Source organism: Pleurodeles waltl, chromosome 4_2 (genome assembly GCF_031143425.1).
Source record: "Pleurodeles waltl isolate 20211129_DDA chromosome 4_2, aPleWal1.hap1.20221129, whole genome shotgun sequence".
Classification (NCBI taxonomy): domain Eukaryota; kingdom Metazoa; phylum Chordata; class Amphibia; order Caudata; family Salamandridae; genus Pleurodeles; species Pleurodeles waltl.
Genome location: NC_090443.1, coordinates 730,336,592 through 730,352,756, shown reverse-complemented (window position 1 = coordinate 730,352,756; position 16,165 = coordinate 730,336,592). Strand labels below are relative to the sequence as shown.

At 43.0% G+C, this 16,165-nt stretch overlaps 1 protein-coding gene across 2 annotated transcripts in view; it reads right to left on the bottom strand.

Moving 5' to 3' along the window:
- Positions 1 to 16,165, bottom strand: part of CDC7 (cell division cycle 7) — a 154,231-nt gene that overhangs the window by 20,762 nt on the left and 117,304 nt on the right. For both annotated transcript variants that reach the window (XM_069232344.1, XM_069232345.1), the window contains exons 6-7: positions 8,386 to 8,635; positions 7,304 to 7,399 (exon numbers count right to left, since the gene is read on the bottom strand). In XM_069232344.1, coding sequence (XP_069088445.1) covers positions 7,304 to 7,399; positions 8,386 to 8,635 — 346 coding nt within the window. The remainder of the gene's footprint in view (positions 1 to 7,303; positions 7,400 to 8,385; positions 8,636 to 16,165) is intronic.

Genomic DNA, 16,165 nt, shown 5'->3' with positions numbered 1-16,165 from the left:
TCTGGGTTCTGATTGGGAGCCTTTTGAAAATCTTGCTCAGCGTCATGTTGAGTTTGCTGTAGATGATGATCCTGAAGTTCTTGGAGTGTGTGGTTGGGGTGGCAGGAGAGGAGGGGAATATAGTCCTAGCTCTGTTAGCCACCACATGCAGTCCCATTGTGATGTGCTCTTCCACAAAGATTACGATTTCGGTCTTGTCGGTGCTCAGCTTTAGAGAGTTTGCCTTCATCCAGTAGTCTATTTCAGTCAGGTAGACTGAATTTGAACTGGGAACTGGGCATCTTGTCAGTGAGGGAGAGAATTAGTTGTATGTTATCAGCGTAGGTGAGGACGTTGATATTGTGAGAGCAGATGATGCTGGCTAGAGGGATCATGTATGTGTTGAAAAGGGTTGGGTTCAGGGAGGATCCTTGCAGAACTCTGCAGATGAGGTCACAGATGCCCAGGCTGGTTGTCAGGGTCCTTCCAGCCAGGAAGGAGCAGTTCCATCGGAGTGCTTGTCCTTGGATTCAGATGTTGTGTAGGCATTGGAGGAGGATAGGGTGGGAGACTGTGTCAAATGCTAGGGAGAGGTCCAGGAGGATGAGGCCAGCCATGTCTCCTCTGTCCAGAGTCATGCAGATATCATCTGTGGCAGTGATGATAGCAGTATCCAGCTTGGGTCTGAAACCAGGCTGAGTGGTGTTAAGGGCATGGTGGTTGTTGAAGAATTCACTGGGGTGTCTGTTGATGATTTTCTCTAAGACCTTGGCCTGGAATGGCGGCAGGGATTTAGGTCTGTAGTTGGCAAGTGTTGAAGGGTCCGCATTGAGTTATTTCAGCATTGGGAGGACAGTTGCAGGTTTCATCTAGAGGAAAATGTAACCTATTGTGGAGGCGAGCTTTTAATTCTGTGGCTAATGTGACTGATGAACACAAGGCTTTAATGAAAAATCTTATATGAGCCAGTTACGAGGAAGGACAAAATTGAACGATCACTAACCTCCGAAATTAATAACTTGACGTTGCAGAGGAACTATTGGTCCAACTGGTCACAACTCATCTACATACTTTGGAAGAATCTTTGTATCAGACTTACTGCAAACAGGCAAGATTTGAAATGTTCGGAGCTGTAAGGCAGCAGCGGAAAGAAAATACTGCATTATAGTGTTATAAGTAGGCACTAAGAGAAACCCTGTACTAATTTTAATATAAAAAGTTTGGATTCAATATGCTGCTGTCCTTTACGCTGGCAATAATGTTTCCACTTACAGCTAATACCTTTTAGTGGTGGTGATCTGCCCACACCTCGTCTTAGCTTCTGGTATAACTAACCTCATTGCTTAAGTGCGATCTTCAGGTGCTGTGGCCCACGATCAAGGGTCCTGGTATCAATAATGCATTTTTGGCACCCGTTTTGTCCCTACTTCTCCCACTTTTTCTCCAATAGTTAAAGGGATAGCAAAATAACTGTAATTTATAAACAAGCATTGGCATGCCAATAGGTCTCTGCTTTAAATTACCAATTTACCTGTCATGTATGACTGGCAATCTTGTAAAACAGGAGAGAAAGCAGGGAAACATACAGCCCCAGGTAGTGCTCAATAATAAATAAAAAGAGTCTCCTAAAGGATGCAATTGAAGTAGGAGGATACAACTCATCTAATTAGTGCAGACGGGTGGACAAGCTTGCCTTTGGCACACCAGAGGCACGTCCGCGCCAGTATGCTGTTTGAACGAGCTACCAGGATAAAGAGGTCCCGCCCAGTAAGGAGGTAAGAGCTCACCACCACCAAAGTGATTACTCAAAATGTCCCAACAGTAATAGAAACGAAAGAAAAACGATTCAACTATCTCCCCGCCCCGACCTCACAGTAAAATAACCATATATAATTTTGAAACTACATTAAAAAGCCCAAAATCTCAGTTTTGCAATTCATGCTGTAACCACACACCTAGGAGCCACGATTGGACAGCGTCCAGAACCAACCATGCTGCTAGTTTTGCCCTCTGCACTACTGCTAGTGGCTTGACAACTTATACCGTGAGTCAACTCAAAGTCTTGAATTCAGAGTGACCCTCACTCATCAGTTAAATATTCATCATCTCCGCGGACCCCTTTTGTGTTTGCTTTGTGATACTTGGATTCATTTCGCTGAAACTGTCCTGCCTCTTTTCTCAAGGCGGAGCCACAGCAATGGCAGCTCTCAATAAGATATGTTCATCAAGGCCCCTGGGACGTAGGTTTGAGGCTTGCTTAATCAATGCGCGTTCTCTTCCAAAACACGCTTTAAATATGTATGACCTGGATGCCTCCAACAATTGGGATGCTGTTTTTCTCACTGAAACATGACTTTCGGATAGCTCCTGCCCCGACACAGTCTCAACGGTTCCCTCCAACTCTGCTATTCAGCACCTCAATAGACTGGATGGTAAGGAGGGCGGCATTGCAATTCTTATTCACTCCGACTATAGCTGCACCTCCTTTACAGGTTTAAAATATTCTCTCTACAAGGGTGCTATTTTTTTCTCTTAAACTGTCATCTAATGTTTCTCTTTCTGGTGCATTAATTTATCACGCCACTAAGCTTGCAAAGAATTGTGTTGCTACGCTTTTAGATGAAATTGCATTAGGCTGCATTTAATGAGTTAATTTTACAGTTCTGGCCGATTTTAACACACAAGTGGATGTCGAAGTCTAATGTGGTCGTTCTCACATCACTAAGTTTTTGCTTCCTTGAATTGGACTCAAAGTGTATGGTCCCAGTCATGAGGCTGACACACACACTTTTGATTTAATTTTCACTAATTTGCCTGATCTTCACATTAATCGTCAAGGCCTTTAACGTGGCCTAACCACTAACTTATACCATGCAAAGAAATAATCCCTAGCAAGCCTTCGCTCTCGGTCCTACCTTGCATAGCTCTCGCCCCTAGTATAAAATAAATCATTCCAGCCTGGTCTCTGATCTCGCCAGCCTTACTCCCAAAACTATCCGATAACTTGAAGCAGGACACTTGCGCTTTTAGTAACTGGCTGAGTTCAGCCATAGATTCTATTGTGCTACTTAGATTTAAATTGACAGTCTGATCACACCCCTCCACTAGCTAATTACAAGAGACTGGAATTGAAACTGGAACGGGCTTGGAGAAAGCATTATGGTTCCAATGAGAAAGCAATCTCGAAACAGGCTCTAAACAATTACCATGTGGCTATTCGTACGGCACAGGCCAAGTAGTTTACTAATCACATCGGGGCTTCCTTGAATAATCCCAGAAAGATTTTTTAAATTGTAAATTCCCTTCTATCTACCAAAGCCTGCTCTTGCCCAATCTCTCATTCTGTGGCTCTTTGGAGATCAAGAGTAATGGGAAGGGTCCGGGAGTCGCTTGGACTTCTTATGCTTCTTGAGTTCACATGAGGATTTAGACTGCAACGACCATCTGTTGCGGGTGTAGGATTTAGATTGTAAAGACCATATGTTGCGGGTGTGACCTTGGCACCGGGACCTACCTTTAGACCTCGACCAATGTTAGTGTGGGGATCTGTTGATGCTTCTCCGTGAAGTGCTTTCCTTCCCGGTCTAGAATGGCTTTGGGTTACATCAAGGCACAATCACTGCAGGCTTTGGAATCATGTTCCGAGCCCAGTCATCACAGGCAAACCACATGTGGGTCAGTCAGACATCTGTGCAACCTTCCCTGTAGGGTTTGGGCTTTAGGACTAACTAGGACAACATGCCCAATAAGCCACTAACACAAAAACTAATTTAGCTACTTTTACAAGGAGTAGCGCAGGCAGATGACCTGGATTTATAAATCACAATTAAACATTCCAAGATGTTACTGAACACCAATGAGGTCAGAGTGGGAAACTCTTGTCAGGGAGGTTGAGGAAAAACTGGGTTAAGGCCCTTGAACACACTCACAAAATACACAGAAATGCCTAGTTGAAGTATACACAGCTTACGTTTCTACGCAACACCTTCATGGCACCTAAAAACAAACATGATTCTGGGGTTCTGGCTAATTAATTGCCACTGATGTGACAACGTTAATGCAGACTTCTCTCATAAGGTGTGGAGTTGCTCTAGCATAGCTCTTTTCTGGGAGCAGGCTCGAAAAATCTGGAGTCAACTCCGAACAGGAAACGCTTGTGTTAACTGGGGAGCTGTCTGCTATGATGGTACCCAGGTCGAAACCATAGTTGTTGGGAGCTATATTTGTAAATTTAGCAGTTGTATTAGCAAAAAGAAGGATCGTGAGGTGCTGGAGAAGCTTTTGCCTCTCTCCTGGCGATATGACGGACAGATGTAATCAAATGGGCTAAAAGCGAGAGCACTATCCTGCATGGAAAAGAAAAGAGGGGTGGACCCAGAAAATGCATTGTACCATATTGGGATGAAACTCTGTTGTCCTTTGATACTCCTGATCTGATGGAATGGATGCCCCCGAAATTCCAGGTGAATATGAAAACGGACAGAAAAGTGTTGTCTCTGCTACACAGAAGGAAGTTAGTGGTCGATACATGTACTCCAACCTACTGATAATGTGAACATGGCTGTCTGAGAAGTGTTATTATTATGGTTGTTAGTTGCATTAAATGTAATTTGAAACATTTAAATCTCATAAGGACGAGGCATGCACAGCTGAATAATCAACGAAAGACACTAAACAGCAAATGACACAGTCCAGGGCAATAAACTAATGTCCAAACTGCAGTGCTTTTATGATACTCTGTGTAGACATGTACACAGTATGGTAGCCTCTAATTCTTGTAAAAATAATAAACAGATTATTTTTTTTCTAAAAAGTTGTCAGCCTACTTTTTGCTCTTGGTGTCAACGTATACCAATCCAGGCAATATGCTTAGAATTTGGTTTATCGAATGTATATATAAGGGGACTGGTACCTGTGATTAGATGGGTAATACATAGTTAACCATGATTTAATGGGCTCCATGAGGGAGCTCATAAAAATAACTATAACTGCAATGGGTCAGAAAGATCGTCTCCACACTAAATTGTGCATCTGAATTATTTTATTCACAAGAGATGACCTTCAGAGATGGAGCACGGTATGCCAGGAGGCCACTGGCAAATAGATTACGCATACATAAGATGCAGTCCAGACAAAGAGCACTTTCTAACATTAAGTTCATATGCAAAAGTCGCAAAGTAAGCAAGTTTGGGTAAACCATAACTCTCTCAAAGTATGGTATAGAAAGAGAAGGTTAGATCTAGTTTCCTTTTGGAAACGGGTGATTTTCCATTGAGAAGTTGTATTGGAGTCCTAGAGGGCACTGCCCTGAAAAACGAATCTGCCAGTCTTTACATTTGGTAATCAGGATTTGAGGTATATGCTCTTTTCCCGCTACAAATTGAAAAAGTCTCAAAGAAAACTGAAGCGCTCCTAAGCAAAGATGATAAACTTGAGGAACTTGGATTTTCTGTAGATGAGGTTTTTGTTTTCTTTCACAAGGAGAATAAGACAATAAGCAAATCAAATTCAATGGTAGATGGTTTTTGAAAACACTGAACTGATTATGTTACAAATACATTGTTCTACTCTTAAAATGGTCTAATTGTTAAAGGATTTTTGTTAGATTGGTCTAGTCCAGTGAGATATTGTAAACTTTGACAAAACAGTCACCAGGAGGGTTCTGGCTATGTGGGTAGAGGTTGCGCAGAGCCACTTCTTGGCGGTTAAATCCAATTGATTCAAAACTATTTGGAACGTTCCATGAGGGTTCTAAAGCATTTTATATACATATATACTAAAACGCATACATATATTACATATGCCTGAGCAAGAAAGGAGAAGACCCATTGCCAACAACACCGTAAAATACATAATAGTGTACCTTTTGAAAAAATGTCTTGTTGGGCATGGCAGCACTGTACATGCTTTGCACACCTTGAGGAGGAGCACGGATTTCCAAATCTGCACCCGTAGACAAGAGATATGTTTAAGGTGTGTATGTGCTTGTATTTGTGCATGTGGGTTTATGGATCCTGGGCTGTTTAGTGCACGTACATCTACCAGATGTGTGCATGTATGTGAACCCCATTAGCACGCTGTATGTGTGGACATCAAGCAAATACGCATCTGTCTGCGTATCAAGACGCTGTGTGCATTAACATTTTTGTGAGGAGTTGCGTTTGACCACCATGAAGGTGCGTGTATGTATCTGTGTATGCGTTTGTACATCATGAAGATGTGCCAGATTCGTATCAAGCTTCAACTGAAACTTTCAGAAACCAGCATGCCCCAGTCCAATAGAGCCAGTTGTCACAAAGTAGCATCAGCTTTGAGTAGTCACTGAAGAGCAGGATGGTGAAGGCTGCCAAGCAGTACTGAGCCAGAAAGGATGATATCCCTTGCCATACTGCAGCTGCTACAGCCTCCGGCTTAGGGCCATCTGCAGGGGAGCAAACTGCATCTTCATGGTGGAATTCCAGCTGCTTTGATTCAGTAAGATTCAGTCCTGGGGCTATATCCTCCTTCTACAGTCCCTCCTGCAGTGCAGGATTGAATACAAGGGTGTACGAGGTTGTGTGGTGTTGGACCAGGAATTCCTACTCCAAGACCTTTCTGCTGCAGTGCAGGGCTGAGTGCAAATGACGTGCATTTTTCTGGTCCTAGACCAGGAGGATCCTGTATAACCACCAGGCACTGGGCTCACAGTGCGCAATCTAGCAGCCATGCTGGAATGGCCATCAATGTTGTGGAGCTCAGCACCAGCAGCTTGCGACAGAAGGAATGGCAGGAGCAGTGGTACGAAGAAGGCAGAGATAACACACTGTTGTGGCCCTCTGCGTCATATGAACTTATAAGGCTAAATGGTGAAATTATTTTATGCAAGTATATTTAAGTTGTACCACGTAAAAAACAATGCGTCTATAAGCAACTATTGTCATACATGTCATCAACGTAAAAGATGAAGTCAACAATGCTCTATGTCATGGACGGATAGAAAACATGACTGACAACCTATGCGGCCAATACCTGCAGGGGCTGTCAGAAACAAGCCAATGGCTGAAGAGAGCTCTTACTGAAAGTATGCGTGGTATTGTGTAGTGCAGTGAGCCAACATGAGATCTTGTTAAACAGCTAGAGCAGTCTGTTTATAGACATAAAAAATAAAAAGAAAATAAAGCTCTGTTCCAGGTCTCTCCACTACAGGACACTCCCGTGAGCCCTCTCCCTTTGCTCGCCGCACATACTACCAAATGAAAAGGAACCTAAAGGGTGAAACCTGCACAAACTAAAATAACGCTGCCCAAGTCATAAAAGACTTGCTCAACTTCTAGGTTTCACTTACACGCACAGTGGTGCTGTCCGGGGGAGCTGGGCTGCCAACATTGAAATTTCTTTCTCCAAAGACGGAACGCGGTGCAGAAAGGTTCACAGACCCCTCCTACAGTACCAACAAAATAATCCAAATTATTCATTTTATACATCGGGAGTGCTGCAATCTACTATTTCTTGACGGGGTAAAACAGTAAAATAAAAACAGATGCATGCAAGTTATTGGTGAAAACCCAAATCCCTGTGTGCATGTAGTGAACATCGTCTAGACAAAGCAATAAACACGCACGTGAAGTGCATCACCAGGTCACTCAACCTCAACAACACCCGGCTTGCTAGAAACACATCTATTGGACTCTTCTCTGCTAAGACATTGATTAATTTGAATCTTATGTCTCTCGAACACAATGTATATAATTAGCCATCCCTGGCAGAAATATGAACTTATAATAGATTAAATGATCATATTTAAACCAGCGTGTGAAGAAGGCAGACTTTTACAAGGCACGTTCTGGAGTCAATTAAATTCCTGGAAAACATTATTCCAAGAAGAAAGTCTCCCAGAGACTGTACTGCCACTCTTGGAAACGGGACAATTGCATTTGTTTTAACTGCAATTACAGACACCACTTCTGGTAACTAGGGCCCATATTCCCCAGAGCACAACTGACATGCACATAGATCCGCTGCTGCGACATATAAACAGCTGGAAGCAAGCACTATAAATGCTAACACTTTGCGGAAGGTCAGCTTTAGATAATTATTGATCCTGTTTGTTAATTATAATGGTGATAAGAATACATTGTTGGATGGAAATAGACGTTCATAATTTCTCAGTAGTTTACATCAAGCTAGGAAACCGCAATGCCTTAAAATATGCACGCAGCCCGTAGGTTTTCTAATTTTTAAAACGAGAAAGCTCATGGGTTACATAATGTAATTATCATTACTACAAACTACAGTACGACTATTTGGCACTGACTAACAAATGTTCCTGAAAGGCACACATCCAGCATTCTATCGCCCCCTGGTGGTCTTAAACGTTTACACACCCCAAGGAGCTTTGCGGAAATTAAAATAATAAAACTTCAGGACCTGTCCATCTTTTCCTTCTTTAATCAGTGCCGGAGAATGCGCCGAAGCCTTGTAAATGGATGGTTTTGTTGTTGACGGATGCGCTAGCTGTCTAGGTGCCGTGACATTGGGGGAAGCACCGTTTCCTGTTATTGTGTGAGCTCTCTTGAGCGAGCAACTTCCCTGCTGGCTTTCAGACTTAACGACTTTAAGTAGTTCGATTTTCGTATCCGGAGTTCCTTGTGCCAAACCGAAATCCACCAGGGCATACCTGAAATAAATTATATTCTAATTACACTCACTGCAGTTTTAAACAAATAACGTACATTTCAACAGAAACAACTTTGGCATATTCGAGTGAACAGTTGGTCAAGAGGCACCACACAAAGTAGCAGTTTCAAGTTAACCCATCCAATCTAGGTCCTACAATGAATTTTGTGTATCCAAACAGGGGTGTAACTAGTCTTAAAAAATGGGGTATGGGGGGCGGGGGTGGTATGGAACAATTCAACCAATGGAGGCGGGCCCAACACAATGTAAGGGCAAAACTAGCCTTAGAGCCAACACAGGAAAACAGAGTGATAAATTGCACATTTTAAACATATTAATCAAACCTGATAGGATAACAAACATGTTTTAGTGGATTTGCTAATGTTTATAGTCTACACTACAGACAAAGATTTAAAAAAAGGGCAATGAGTGATGTCACAGGCTTGATGGGCTGCTGTTTTCTCCAAGCTCTGATCCCGGCGGATATGCCAGAAGATAACAAGTGTCTCGCATTGGAAAGCGTCGTGTGGTATGCTTATTGAGACGTGCGCTCTCTATCCAGAACTGGTTATTAGATCTGGCAAACTGTCAGGAGCAACTAGTTGTGTACTATTCTAGGCTACCTCCATCTAGCAGGCCGAGGAATATCTGGGGTCTCTTGCAAGACTACCCATTAACACAAGATCTTCATTCTATGTCAGGACCAGAGGCTCTGATTAAGCTTTCTCTATCTTTACTACTCCAAAATATCAGCCAATCAAAAACAGGAAAACTTGTAAACCACATTTCCCATGAGGCTTTGAACCACACACACCCCAGAATCATCCGCCAATGACTGGTATAACCTACAAAATAGTGAAGCACCATCTTGACTGTCTCTTTCTTTACTGCTCCGCAGTCAAGATAAGTGTTCCACTATTTGACGCTATGATCGTAATGCTTTTACATATGCTTGGTATCATTATGCATGCACTCAAAATTTCACCTGAGTGATCATCTCATTGATACTCGCTTTAAAGTTCTTTCTCTTCCAGGCTTCTGTCTCTCACTTAGGGACTGCTCTCCAGGCTGTTCTCTGTCCCGCTCTTGGGTTAGTTGTGCCGTTCCTCCCTCCTCCGCCCATACCCCTTTGTTTTAGCGTGGTCTGTGCTCCAGCCACCTGATGGCTGCCCCCTGGGAGTGTGTACGTGTACATAGCTTGCTATGTGCACGTATACTGAGACTTTCTGAAGCTGAGTGCTTTATCTGCTCGGCAACCTCGCTGAAAAGAACACTGGTGCCACCCGGTCCAGGCTGTAATAACAGGGCAAAGATGGAAAGCAATTTCCTTGCTGTTGGGGGCACATGTATTTATTTTTCCTGATGCAATAAGAATTGAACTTTCTGCTGCATACAGGAATTCTCCTGTTGGAGTAAAAATCTTGGAGCTCTTTCAGAACTATTGCTTAGCCTGCCTCCAGTTAGCTTCTGTGACACCATTCACTGAGTTTGGGGCTGAAATAAATATATATTGGACATCTGGTCCCACTTTTGTCCCAGCCTTAAGACCTTGTCCCTCACGCTTGACCTTGCTTCCCACTGGTGACCTTTGATTTGGAATTTGCTTCCTATAAAGATATTATGTCTGACTATGACCAATACGAACAGGGTTGTGAGGCTTTTGGCCCTAATGAGGATTAAGACTACTATTATGATGCTGGCTTCATGGAAGTTATTGATGATTCTGAGCAGGGTTCCCTGGACAAAGCTCTTTCCTCAGCTCTTAAGTCCATTACTAAAAAAAACCTCAAACTTTCAGGCCACTCCTCAGTTCGTTCCCCCATTCCTCCGACTAGCACATCCAATATCACTGAAATTCCCCGTGAACCCAACTGGCGCCATTACCTTAAAGTTCAATAAACTCTCATAGAATGTTTAAGGGGAACATACTTCTAGCACTAGGAAACAATCAAAATCCCCTTCCTCCTCAACAAGTGCTGATACAGACAGGGATTCCTCTTCTCACCAGTCCAAACGTACTACGCATTCCAAGAAGCGTAAACACCCTTCCTTCCCCTGAAGCTCGGCCCTTCCTGCTACTCCTTCTTTCAATTTTGAGCCCTCCTACATTGTCCACCCCAGATCGCCAGAGTGGGTCCCTGCCCCTGCTGTCACAGAGTACATGGAGCATCACCTGTACAAAAGTTTTGAGAAGGAAGTCCGGGCCAGACTCAGGACTGAATGTCCCCATCTCGATCTCCCCCACAAGAATGTTCGAACATCTGACATATACACTAATATGACCCCAAAAATAGAAGTGACAGAGCCCTATGTGCCCGTCAGGACAAGACCCTGGATAGTTTAGGTCCACTTGCTAAAATACTTAAACTAGCTCTACATGCCCAGGAAATGGGTCCCCTCCCCCCCCCATTGGCCCAGAAATCTTGGCTGGATGAACCGGTCTTTTGGGAAAAGCAAATTGTGCCTTAGCCTGTGAGCGGAGGAAATCTGTTCTACGGATCGATCCACATTTGGTACAAGTGGCCACCGTTTAACCTGCCCTTTAGCGGAAGGACAATTGTTTGGAGACCGTTTTGTTAAGGATCTGACCAAACTCATGAATATCTTCACCTCTTTAGGCAAAGCTTAGTCCTTATTGAAGAAAGCGCTGAACCCCCTTTTTGCTAGGGCCGGCCACAAAAGAGGACGTCCGACTGGCCCCTTTAGTCAGCAAGGTCCTCAATGATGATTTACCTACAGAAGCAGAGGCTTTTGACAAGATTCATACCAGAGGGGCTTCTTCCCCTTGAGGTCCAGAGGCTTCTGTGGCAGATTCAACAGGGGTGCCAACAGAGGCAATCAGGTCTCCTCTTCTCAATCCAAAGGTAATGGTTCTTTCTCTTTCAGATCTTCCTTTGTGGGGTAGACTTCGTCACTTTGCACACACTTAGGCACTAATCTCTTCAGACTGTTGGGTTCTGAAGACAGTTCAAGATTACCACATAGAGCTCTCGCACTATCCTTTCCAGACCGCTGCCTCTCTCCTTCTCCTTTTTCCCCCCCAAGTAGACATGAGCTTCATAGACTCAGAAATTCAAGCGCTCTTCACGAAACAAGCTATTGCTCTAACCTCTCTTCATCCAAGGTTTTTTTTTAGCAATATATTCCTAGTACAGAAGAAAGGTGGGGGTCAGAGATTAATTCGCAATCTCAGGGAATCAAGCCCCTGGGTCATCTATCGTCATTTCGAGATGGAGGGCATCCATCTTCTACGAGACTTGCTTCAGGAGAAAGATTGCATGGTACGCCTAGATTTAAAGGTTGCTTACCTGTCAGTTCCTATTTGTCGTCCTCACAGATGTTTCCTTCAGTTCCAGTGGAGAAATCAATGGTACAAGTATCGGTCTTGCCCATTCGGGCTGTCTTCAGCTCCGTGGGCATTCACTAAACCAATGAAACCAGTAACAAAACATCTGAGAGAGGTGGGAGTCCGCATGATCATCCATTTAGGAAACATGATTTTGATGGCTCAAGACAAAGTAGAATTGTTGATGCATCTGCCCCAGACAGTATTCTCTGCTGCAAAATTTGGGATTTGTAATCAACTCCAAGAAGTTGATGATGATGATGATTCCGTCTTAACAAGTAGAATTCTTAGGTTTTTTAAGATAGATTCTGTCAAGTCTCAATTCCTTTTTCCCTGTGCAAAGGTGAAAATCATTCAGAGAGAACTGAAATCGATTGTGTCCAAACAGATAGAGTCTTTGAGATCCCTTGGACAAATCGTGGGTCTGTTAGCTTCTTCCATTCAAGCAATCTTCCCAGGTCCACTGCATTACAGAGCCCCCCAGCAGCTAAAAATCCAGTATCTCCAGAAGGGTCTACCGTACGATTCCCAGGTTTCTTTATCAGAGGAAGCACGAGAAGAGCTCCAATGGTGGATCCTCCAAATGGAAGCTTGGAATGGGAAGGCCATTTTCAGGGTGGTCCCAGGTGGCACCCTAGAATCAGATGCCAGCTACTGGGGTGCAAGGTGCAGGGACTTTTTTTTACAGGGGGTTCGATGGTCAACAGAACAATTAGGGCTCCACGTAAACTGCCTAGAGCTTTCGGCAGGCTCCTTCACCATAAGATCCCTTTTCCCTGTAAAGAGCAATTGCTGCATCCTTCTGTGGATGGACAATGTATCCACAGTCAGATACATCAATTGCTTGGTAGGTACCAAATCCCGCCTGTTTGCGAACATTGCCAGGGAGTTTTGGCACTTCTGCCTTAGTCAGAAGATTACGGTGATAGCAGAACATCTGTTGGGAAAGGACAACAAAGGGGCAGATTGGAATTCCAGGTTTTTGGTGGATTACAGCGACTGGAAACTCCTTCCTCACATCTTCCAGAAAGTCATGATCTCTCTGGGCCAGTGCTGGATAGATCTTTTTGCATGCTGGATAGATCTTTTTGCATTCTGCCTTAATTCTCAACTCAAAGATTTTTGCAGTTGGAGACCAGATCCAATGGCTCACCACGGATGCAATTCAATAGGATTGGTCAGGTCATTTGAATTATGTGTTCCCTCACTTTTCCATGATCCGGAGGATCGCCGCGCAAGTCAGGTGGCTATCCACATTTATTATTCTGCTCACCCTGCTGCAGAAGAAACAAGCTTGGTACCCAGATCTGCTGGAGATGTCGCTTGCTTGCCCTATCCTTCTTCCAGTGTTTCCACAACTGCCCCTAGATCCAGTGGGTTCCCCACATCCTCTTCTTCTCCAAAGCCATCTGATTCTCATTGCATGGAACATATCCGGAGACATGGCCATGCTGATGGCATTTTAGAGGCAGCTTACGCATTTAAACAGCAAACTTGGGGCCATCCAACCCATAAACGATATTCTTTGGCATGGAAGAGATGGGTGGGTTGGTGTCTTTAAAGGGATGTGGATCCCGTAGGATCATAGTTAAAATATGTGCTTAATTTTGTTTCAGAATGTGCAGAATCTGGTTTATATTACAGGTCAGTAGACAATTTCCAGTCTGCTATATCAGCTGGTAACGATCTCATTGATGGTAAACAGGTTGGTATGCATCCTCTGGTGTGTCAATTATTTAAAGGTATTTGGGTAGCAATCCTTGCGAGACCTAGATATTCTTAATTATGAGATGTTAATAATGTATTATCTCCGTTTGAATCTTGGCCCGACAATGACAATCCAGATTTGTCTATTAATCAGATTTCGACCAAATTGGCAATGCTCCTGTGTTTGGTCTTGTGTAGTAGAGTGCCAGATGTCCGAGCCCTTGAACTTGCAGGTGGGTTGTTTTCCCTGCTGGTTCCCCTTAATGTTTCAAAAAGGACTAAGACTATGTCTCGATCTGTGAATTACCCAGCTTTTCCTCATGATGCTAAGTTGTGTGTGGTCAAATGTTTGAAAGTGTATGACGAACGCACCTCGTCTTGTAGGACAGATCATTCGGGTCCTCTTTTACTAGCAATTCAGAAACCTTTTAAGACAGCTGATTGATCATCTGGATCTATGTTTAAATCCCTTTATTATAAACCTATTGTACGTGCTTCTTCTATTGGGGTCGGTCAGCTTTGAACCAGAATAATCAGAGCCTCCGGTCCTGACAGAGAATAGAAAATTTACTAGAAAATGCAACAAGGATTTTAGATTTTATTAAAGACACTGAGGAGAGGATTATCCCGCCCTTCGGAATAGAAACTGTTAAATTGAGGATTGTTGTGTTTTACTCACCCTTATGTATCTATGTGGGGTATTGGTGTTAATGTCTTGTGTTCACTTCTTCCTGGGTGCAGATCAGAAGCAAAGCTGAAGTGCTTGGAACTCCATTGTCCTCTGAAGCCTTTATCTGGATGGCAATTGATATTTTCTACCTCATGGACTTTTGATCATATGGTTACCGTTTTGACTCCAGTTCATTTTGGACTGTTTCGCTACAACGAAAGAGGCAATCAAGGTGGTGTTTCACTATTTTGTTGGTTATGCCTCATGGTTATTGGTGGATGATTATGGGATGCATGATTCAAAGACTCATGGGAAAATATGGTTTATATGTTTACTGTTTTTTGATTGGCTGCTCTTATGGAGTAGTAAAGATAAAGCATAACCCTCGCCTCTCTGTCCTTAATAGAATCTAAAATGCTTGTTGCATATGCTAGAACGTTTTCTATTCACCATCCTGACTTCCTGCAATCCTGTGTTAGGTTTAGGCAGCCCTCTGACTCTTGATTATATCAGCTACCCTTCTTCCCTTTTTCAGTTTCCCCCACCCCGACCTCCAGTAAAGATTCTGCCAATGCTGAAATTAACTCTTTACGGTCTTTATACTACAAAATATTTTTTTTTGTCAGTATATTGTCAACGTTCAACATGCTAAATATGAAATGCAGTATAATTAATGCTTACATTCATGAAGCACCAAATTGATTCCATACTAAAGACTGTATTTTATATGGAGAGACAGCTGTTTTTTTATTGTTGTAATTAGTTTGAAACTAATGAACAAATAATTTATTTTTAAAAAGTGTGTTGATTTTGCGTGCATTTATGTGAAGGTTAAAGTCCAATAAAACAGTTGTAGAATATTCCGTTCTTTTAGCCAAGTCTCTGAACCGTGTGGTTATTGTTCACAATTTATTTTTCTCACCTGCTCATGCTCCCATACATTGAAGTGCTTCTTACGCATTGGAATCTGAAGCTGTCGGTGACTAGATCTGAACTGTCAACATTCCACCTGATGGCAGATGGACTCTTGACAATGACTGTTCAATATTCCTAGTTGTGGCCTTTTACGGTAAATCAACTCCGTATCAAGGTTGGTGTCAACCTCTCATTACAACAAATGAAGGCGACGAGCGATATGACCAACTGGAAGTCCAACGATGCTTTGTGAATTCATACACTCTTGGTGTATGTAAAGCAAACTGATATTCACGGAACTGCTACAGGAATTGCCTTCAAAACATTGTATAGGGTAGCTGGACAGAAACAGGTTGAAGCTCACTCACATGCAGAGCTGATGCTATGGCAAAGAGGAAGACCGTTTTGAGGGTAGGAAGACGAAATGGACAACGGTGCATCAACCTTCAGGGAGTACATGTTAAAGTGAGAACCACATTTAAATCCCACTGTGGAATCAAAAAGGCTTTAATGGAAACAAGCGTTATAAACCTTTCAAAAATCTCATCACAAAGGGTAATTTAAACAATGAAGGCTGATCCGCTAACCGCAAAAATAAAACAAGAGAGCTGACAAGTAGCATTTAAGAGTGCCCAAAGCAAGTACTTGACAAATTAAACAACAAAACATCAGACAGCTTGGCCTGCAGAGGGTCAATTTGGTGGTGTACTGCACCAAACCACAAATTTGTCCCAACAATTGGGTGCACCTATTTTGTAGACGTACGCCTTGCAGCCAAGATTATCTTAACATTGTCAGAAGATAATTTATGATCTTCTTAGGAACTCTGCACGAAAGGCAGTGGTGGGAAGGCATATAGGAATCCCAAGCTCCACTCTAGGCTGAATGCATCT